The sequence below is a fragment of the Haplochromis burtoni genome, unplaced genomic scaffold, assembly GCF_018398535.1.
Source record: "Haplochromis burtoni strain Fernald_Lab_line unplaced genomic scaffold, NCSU_Asbu1 Contig_197, whole genome shotgun sequence".
NCBI classification, from domain to species: domain Eukaryota; kingdom Metazoa; phylum Chordata; class Actinopteri; order Cichliformes; family Cichlidae; genus Haplochromis; species Haplochromis burtoni.
Window position 1 is genome coordinate 1,009,572 of NW_024582558.1, and position 8,928 is coordinate 1,018,499.

General features: G+C 43.1%; 1 protein-coding gene across 7 annotated transcripts in view; it reads right to left on the reverse strand.

Moving 5' to 3' along the window:
- Positions 1-8,928, reverse strand: part of LOC102294786 (SRY-box transcription factor 6) — a 105,655-nt gene that overhangs the window by 19,617 nt on the left and 77,110 nt on the right. For 6 of the 7 annotated variants that reach the window (XM_042226108.1, XM_042226113.1, XM_042226111.1 and 3 more), the window contains 3 exons: positions 6,197-6,346; positions 4,882-5,059; positions 2,851-3,047 (listed from right to left, as the gene is read on the reverse strand). In XM_042226108.1, the coding sequence (XP_042082042.1) occupies positions 2,851-3,047; positions 4,882-5,059; positions 6,197-6,346 (525 nt within the window). The remainder of the gene's footprint in view (positions 1-2,850; positions 3,048-4,881; positions 5,060-6,196; positions 6,347-8,928) is intronic. The other variant, XM_042226110.1, reaches the window with a different exon arrangement.

Below are 8,928 nucleotides of genomic sequence, written 5' to 3' on the forward strand. Positions count from 1 at the left end.
TGGTCTAATCATGTTCCGTATTTTACTTAATGTTTGATCCTCAGAATTTATGATTGGTTGATCAGACCGATTGAAGATGTTTTGGAATATGAATTTCCCCCTGGATCTTGGTACAAAGGCCCTGTCTCCTTTCGCCCAAGGGAAAGAGATGAGCTGGGCAAGAGGTGAGTGTGGACAGGGGAATTCCCTGAGAAAGGGCCTGTAATTGGGCTAAAACCCTGAGGCCGGGATCGCCCCTCCAGGGCAAGTGGAGAGCTGAACTCCATTAAACACACATATACACGCACGCATGAACGCACACACTTACACATACACACTAATCACCTCTTCTCTTAAAAAAAACACCCACTCAGTCAAGGCAGGCACACTAACACGCCAAAACCATCACTTGTCATTGGCCCAGCTGCTCCCTCTTCAAAGCTGTTGGCTTCTGGGTGGCCGTGGAGATGAGAGGAGAGAAAAGAAGTTCTCAAGAGCTGCAGCCCGAGCCAAATGACACCAAATATCATCCATGAATATTCTTCAGACTCATGTACGAGCTGAGAAGAAACCTTGAACTCTGAGCCAATGAAATAGTAGAGAAAATGTGACACAGGAGCAAAGAGTTTGTAGACCCACAGAGGTGTGAGTCTCTGTTTTCAAGTTTGTGTTAAGGAGCAGAAGAGAATACTTAATGGATCCTAATAGCTAGTAGGAAGCAATAAAAAAAAATTATTGTCCAGTTCCCTCTCTCCTTACCACCTTGTCCTTCAGGCTGTTGCTGGCAGTTTATGAAGACAGGTTCACATCTTTTAGTGAATGAAAAAATACAACAAATTTAAAAGTTTGTCTGTTCGTGTTGCACCATGAGTGATGTTATGTGCATTGTTAGTAATCTCCATTGGCGGCAAGGTATCAGTATGTTGTTCACGTGTTCTGCATAGTTAGCAAACAGTATTTGACCTCAGAGTCAATGTTCTAGGAAAATAACTCCTAGATTCTTCCAATATGATTTAACAAGACTACTAAGCTTTAATTCTATTTGAACATAAATTAACTGACAAATTGCCTTTTTCTAATCATTTTTAAATTTTAGTTTATGATGTTGTAGAGTTTTTGAGTCCTATTTTAATTCTACGCCAATGTATTCCTAGGGCTGGTCCTAAGCCCGGATACATGGTGAGGGTTGTGTCAGGCAGGAGATCCGGCGTAAAATCTTTGCCAAATCAAACATGCAGATGATTATGAATGAGATTTCCATACTGGATCAGTCAGGGCCTGGTTAACAACAAGCGCCTGAAGTGCTGGTCGCCAACACGGTGCCAGAGGAAACTGCTACTGCTGGCCCAAGACAAAGAAAGAGGAAAGGGGGAAGGCAGTGAGAGACAAGGAAAAGCAGGAGGTGTAAGGATAGCTGGCAGTGGATTTAACCAATGGAATGGAAGTGGCTCTGGTGAACATGTATATCGAGAAGAGGGCAGAGCATTACAAGAGTGGAGGAATGTGCACACAGGTGGGACAACATGCTATGCAGAAGAGATGCAAGAGATAGCAGAATGCAATGTGTTGGCAGGGTAGAATGTAGCTAGACACATTTGGATGGTAGTTTGCAGGATTACTTTGGAAATCAAGAAATGGAAGGAATTTTTAACCAGACTGCTCAACACAATCTTTTAAATATACTTATTTGGAACCAGCTTAACACAATCTTGAAGAGTCAGAAGATGCCTTGGAAATAGAGAAGAAGTGTACTTGACAGATGATGTAAGGGGTGGAAGGGTGGAATATGATGTTTGCAGATGATAGTGAGAATAGGGAGCAGGTGGAAGAGCCTTAGAAGAGGAGAGGACTGAAAGTCATTCGAAGCGAAACAGAATATATTAATGAATGAAATGGAGAAACATAAAGTGATAAGGTGATTATGCAAGGAGTGCAGATACCTGATACCTGAGGTCAACCACCCAGGCAGGGTGGAGTGGGCGGAGACGACTGTCAGGGGTGATTTGTGAAAGAAGGATAGCAGCAAGAGTGACAAGTAAGATTTAAAAGATGGTAGTGAGGCCTGCTATGATGTACGATTTGGAGACAGTGGCACTGACAAAAAGCCACGAGGCCGAGCAGGAGGCTTAAGATCCTAAGATTTTCACTGGGACTGAACAGGATGGAAAGGATTTAGAAATTAGTAAATCAGAGGGACAACTCAGGTCGGAAGAAAGTTAGAGAGGCAAGGCTGAGATTGTTTCAACATGTGTAGACGAGGGATCGTGCTGGACAAAGGATGTTGAATATGGAGCGGTCATACAGGAGGAAAGAGGAAGACCACAGAGAAGATTCATGAATTCATGAAGGAGGTTATGAGAGTTGGTGTGACAGAAGAGGATGTCAAAGAGATGGAGTCCCATCTTCCTCTTTGTCCCTGCTAAATCATTTGTTGATGCTTGTAGTTATGCTGCTTGTGGTTTGTGTACGGTCCTTGTTTCCAGTTTGTTTGTACTCTGGATTCCTATTTTGTTTATTTCATTTATTGCATTAGCCAAAGACCGCTTTGTTTTTTTTTGGTTTTTTTATATATATTTGTGTTGAATTAACAGTGCTGATTTTATAACCTCAAAATCTGAAAAGGTATGACTGGAATTGTAGCCAAAAGTATTGAGTATTGAAAAAGAACTGAAAAGTTTATTTAGTTATTTAGCAAATCTTTATGCTATTTATTTGACAGTATTTTAGGACCAGAGCCAAAATTCCTTTTTTAGAAGAAAAGTAATTGCTATGAAACTGCATTCAGTTCATGTAACTCTTTCAGACCTTATCAGTAAAACGTGTGTGTGCATCCTATTATGCATCCAGATGTGACCTGCATGTCCTTCTAACCTTGTTGCCATTGTTGAGGTTCATGCTGCTGAGGGCAGATAGCTTTGCTTCCAGACTCTGGTGTCCTGGCTGCTGCTGCTGTTGGTGGAGCTGCTCCCTCTGGATCTGCTCCCTCATGCTCCTGGCCTCTTGGATGGCCTTCATCACTGCATCCTGGTCCCCAAACAGTGCTGTGGAGTTGAGACTGGACAATATGTCTGCAGGTGGAGAACAGACGAGAGACAGTCGTATGTCACTTAGACTGGCAATACAGCATCGGGGACATGTTCGGGTAGCATAAAAATGAATTGCACACATTTAATACTCTTCTGGCTCTGATGTGAATAACCACTGAAAAGAAAAGGTTATGTCCTTTTTTGCCACTTTGTGTAGGGAAAGGGATTTGCAATCAAGCATACATAAATAAACAGATAACTTTTATGAATATAACATACGTACAAATGTACTGGCCTACCTACAAATTGCCAACAAGAGCTGCTCAGTCATGGAAATCCATGCCGTGAAGTTCCCAGCTCACAGACTTTGTGCTGACGTTAATGTCAGAGGAGGTTTGGAGCTCTGCAGTTATTGAACAGGGACGCAAAAACCCAGATCTGTAATTTTACGTGGTCTGCCACTTCGTGGCTGAGTTACTGTGGTTCCTAAACACTAGCACTTTGCAATCATACCACTTATAGTTGATTGTCGAGTATCTAGGACTTAGAAAAATTCACAAACTGGCTTGTTGCAATGGTGGCATCTTACACACATTACCACATGTGGCTAGGAGCTTGACTTTATACACCTGTGGAAATAGGACTGAAAAGACCTGAATTCAAAGATTAAGAGGTGTGACCCAAGACTTTTGTCCATATAGTGCGCTCATATTTGATCCGTGCTATTACCCAGTGCTACAAATTTCTATTTGAACAAACCAGACTCTTTAGAACTCAGTTTAGTGCTTTTACTTTACTTCGTAAGATTCTACTGATACTAGAATAGAAAGTGTAAGTCCTTATAGTCAAACGTTCAGAAAGGCTGAATACAAATTCCCATTAAATAACATTTCAACTGTATAAACATGAGATTTCCAATCTTATATCAGCTCCAAATGTTGTTTAAGTTTTGTTCCAGGCCATTTGTGTCAAAACATGACTGAGCCTCCTCCCCCTTGTTTAAGCACCACGCTTCACACTTTTGAAGCCGATGCACATTTGAAGAATAAGAGGAAATAAATAAATAAAAGGATGCAAAGTTTCCGTCGCCCTCCTCATTTAATTAGCAGACAAGTAGGAAGCACTGTATGCTTGGGTGGCCGTTAAAATGGGCAAAAAATAACTTTGCAGGAACACAAGTGTCGCGTCCTCAAAGCCACTCCAGACAAGCTGGTGAAATTGTTTTCTGGGGGATATAATGAGAGGCTTTAGATTGGCCTTAATAACAGATAGCAGAGGTAGGGGCATAAAAGGTCTAGCGCGGGCAGACAATGATGTGAGGAAGCTCTTAAAAACCAAATAACGTGTGCTGGGTTTCACTGCTTCCGCTGCCAGGGTTTTCATTGGGGCTAAATACAGGGCTTTGGACTCCTGTAAAATACAAACACACACACAAAACACACACATACACAGGTCTCCTCATGGGGTTTAGGTGTCTGCAGCCTATCAGGCACATGCGACGCTTCTTGGTTTGTCTGTGGGTGGCTGTGGGAGTGGGAGGTGTTTGGGTGGGTGATGTTTTTGTTTTTCCGGCTAAGTTGAAGGCAAGGTTTTTTTTTTTTTTGCTCAACGTGTTTGCTTTGGGCTGATGTACACTGCAGATGTGAGCGATACATTCGTGCACAAATGCATATTAGTGTTGGTTTGTGTGTGAAAGAGAATCCATGAGCAAAAGTACATCAGTGTTTCGCCTCAGTGTTTTTTCTTTGCAGCATTTACTCTGTGTCATTGTAATTGTAGATGAGTGTAAGGATAGTGTTATTGAATGTTAATGAAATGTAGCAGTGCTAGTAGACTGGGTGGCCCACCCCAGCTAGCCCGTGGTGTTGTTACCTACCCAGGGAGGTGTTCCGGCCCATGCTGGGAATTGGGCTGGGGATGCGGCCTTTGCCCATGCCTGTGGGGCTGGTCTTGTTTCCAGAGAACAGACTCTGTGTTGGGGATGTCGGGGAGCGAAGAGGTTCAGCTGTCTTGGGTCTAGCTGAGAGGTTCAGTGGCTGTGTGGATCCTTCCTCCTGTTAATGAAACAGGTGCAGCATCCATTTATACAAAGTCCTTTCAACAGGAGCTAAATTACTAAATTAGGGTTAATAAAAAGGCTGTAAAGTAAGCGTTACAAACTGATATAAAGCTGAGCTGATGTTCTGCAGTGTTACTTGAAGAGCCTTTGGTGATCCTTAAGTTTTTGGCCTTTAATAAATGAATTCGACCGATCAGCTCTTTAAGCCTCCTTACTGCATATAAACAATGGTACATTTGTTTGTGTGATTTCTTATTTCTGATCAGATCTTCATGACCACACTAATCCACATAAAGAATTCTTGGAAAAGGAAAAATAGTAGCATAAAGTAAACTTCAGCACGCCAGCACAGTCTGACTGCGGCTGTTTTGTTGGCAGAAAACATTTAATGAACGTGGCTCTAATTTGGAGTTGAGCCGCAGCTGAGGAAGTTTTGAGAAGGGAAGGAGCACAGAACGAGCTTTCGCGTGGGGAAAGGGGTAAGTTGAGATGCGGGTGGCGTGCTGAGGGTGGGATGAGTATGCGTGGGGTTTACTGTGGAGGATGAGGAGTTTGGAGGGCACGGCACTACTGTTTGAGTGCGGTGAGCTCCGACGCCGGTCTATTGTGACGCCGGTTGCAGCTGTGCCCCACACACACACATGGCTTCCATTACTGCCTCGTCACCAAGTAAAGATCAGGCGTACGCTGCCAAACAGCAGCCAGTGCCAGTGTCAGCTTGTGAGTGCACATGTGTTTGTGTGTGCATCAGCCTGTGACATTTAAATAAGCTGTTTCTAATTGACAGTGAAGAACACAGGGGCCAATGCACAGCTCATTGTTTCAACAAATTCCATATTTCCAGCTTTCACTTTTACTTTCAGTGACCATCAACATTATTATTACAACATTCGGAGCCCACTTTTTACTTCTTCTATTATGTTGTCTCTGAATTTATCACCATATTTCCCTGCACATACCCATAACATGAAAAGTCTAATTCACTATTGTAGCAAAAGTCAGCAAAGCCATTTACACATATTTAAATATAACATCATCAAGAGAACACACAAGAAGCTCTCGGTACATCTAGACCGGCTCTATTCTCTTGGCAGCGCGCACTCATTTAACAACATTTGAACAAAGTACCTACCTTAATCTGAGAGACAGGGCTGGATGCTCGCTTCTCGCTCTTGAGGGTGGAGGGAGAAAGAGGACTGGAGGAGTTGGGAGCTTGTGGGAGGGGAGCCATCTTGGCTCCTGGTGAGATCTGCATGCTTGCCAGCTGGGCGGCATACAGCTGCTGCAAAAAAAGGGAAGAAACCAGCAAAACCGACAGGCTATTAACATCGCGCGCCAGCAGCTAGTCAGTGGCTTTCCTCTTTCATTCTCTCTCCTCTTTTCTTTTTCATACACACACACGCGCGCACACACACACACACACCCTTGATCCTGTCAATTTTATTTATTTATTTATTTTGGTTTATCCTTTCCCTGGTACTGGCTGCATCCTTTGAGCCAAAGACACACTGTAGTTAGATGGAAACAGGCACACACACACACACACACACACACATCTACATCTGAAGTTGACAAGAGCATCCCACACAGATGTAAGATTTGTTTGAGGTATTATTTATCAAGGAGGGATTCCAGCAAATTATTTTTTTATGCTACATTATCTGCAGAACTTTTCTAACAGTTATTTTTTCAACAGATGCTTGGAGCAGCTTGCACATAGATCAGCATCTTTCAGCTTTTGAATAGGAAACAAATGGTACCTATTCTGAAGTTAGGTTTAATAGCCTTGCTTCAGTTTTACTTGTAATAAAAGGTTGGTATTGTTCTGATGTTTTAATGTTTAGTCTTGGCTTTCTTAGCAGAGGAATAACAAGTCAAATAATGTAAAATGAGATTAGGAATATTATATGAGGAACTGCTTCATGGGTCTCTAACTAATCTTGTCACCTCTGATTTGTTCTTGCATTAATGCTTCAGGCAATTTCTTTACTTACTTTAATCCAAAGCAAGACGACAGTGGCTAATCAGATTTAAGCAGGTGTTCATAGTTTACACCTTGGACCAGTGTTTCAATTGAAAAAATCCTTGAACATAGCAGAGAAATAAAAAAGAAAACCCTCAAAGTAAAAGCCTTTAGTGTTGGATGAAAACATTAAATGACAAAGGGGAAAAAAGGAGAACTGACTTTTCATCCAAGGTACTTAGCAAAAATCAAAGAGTCAAATACTCGGCCCACAGTCCAGGGTCTTCTAAATCAAAGCTAACTGGCCAGACAAACCACTGCCTGAAACCACTGTCAGCCCCTGTCTAAATGCATTGGAGTGTGAGTGCTGGAGTATCAAAGAGCCTGTCCTCAGGAAAACCACCCAGACGTGGCTGGCCTTCAGTAGATTCCCTCTTTTCTTTCTGACTTTTTTTCTCTTTTTTGCTTTCCTCTCATTTTTCATTACTCTCACCTCATCTGTACTCCTCCCTCCTTCTACAGTTCTGTCTTTATTTTGTCCCGCTTTCTTTTGATCTCCCTTTGACTCTCTTCACTTGTCTTCTGACTCTTAGTTTAGGTCCAGAAATCATTTCTCATATCTTTCCACCCCATCTCCAGCTCTGTTTTTTTTTCCCCTTTCTTTCTCTGTTTTTACCTTCTGCCCCCTCAGCCTAAATGACCCCCAGTGTTGTGAGATCTGATTTCCCTTCAGTCAAAACTGCAAAGCCTCCCGGGACCAGAGATCCAAAGTAAAGAAAGCACAATGGAGAAAGAGAGAGAAGGACAGAGTTTTGCAACGCAGACACACGAGACCACCGTCGCTTCACCGCCAAAGCGCCAGGCTCAGCAGTTGGGGCCAGAGAAATTGGCTGGCCCTCTCTCCACTTCTCTCAGAGCGATATTAAACACAAACAGAAGGGGCCTCGCCGCTGAAACAAAGCCCTGATGTCACGCCGCTTATTTTCCTTGGAAGGTACCGGGAGTGCTCGGTCCAACCCCTGGCGATATGAGATCCCTGTAAGAATGTGCCTTGAATGACTGGTGGTGAGGCCTCTCGCGTCAATCAAGCCGACCACAGAGTTACTTCTGGTGATGCCTGATATTCTTACAACTCTAAGGGGAGCAGGGGCTGGGGCAGACACATGAGTCCTTGAGGTAAAACACACAGTTAGGATCTCACACCCATGTCTGCACAAACACACACACACGCAGTGCTTTTTTCCCCCACAAACACACCCACAGCTTTTGTGCTGCGAGCAGCGATTCTGTCAACGGTTACAAATATGAGGAGGGAACTGTTGAACAAACAACAGACTGACAATAAGAGCTTTTACCTAATTTTTTTTCTCTGCTTCTTCAAGACACTCAGAGATTGATTGTGTACTGGGGAAACCAATCTGCAGCGTAAACAACACCAACCAGAGTTCCTGCCATTCAGCCAACTCCCGAGGGAAGACAATGCTGCAATTTCCTAAATTGCAAATTGACAAAGAGGGCCTCGAAGTGTGTCTCAGCTGTCCAGACTATTTGACTCTTTGGATATCAGTGCCCATTTGACTAAAATCCAAATCATTAGTCTGTCACTTTTCACACACGTGATTATTAGCATTTTTGCTTTCTCTTTTTTTGGAGGGGGGCTACATCACTGTAATTCTTTAGAAAACAAAGAGAAGGTGATGACGTTGTGGGTGTCTGCACCTCTGTTTGGACTATCAGATCGTAGTCCACCAGCAGCCTCCTCCATGCTCAGACTGCTCTGTCCCATTAGGGCTGAGTGGAGACTCCCTTCAGCTGGCCTCTTTTAGTGTCCAGCTGCTATTGATCTCAGGAGTGCAAAAAAACAAATGAGGTTTTGTCTTTTTTTCAGCAGGTTCGTTTGT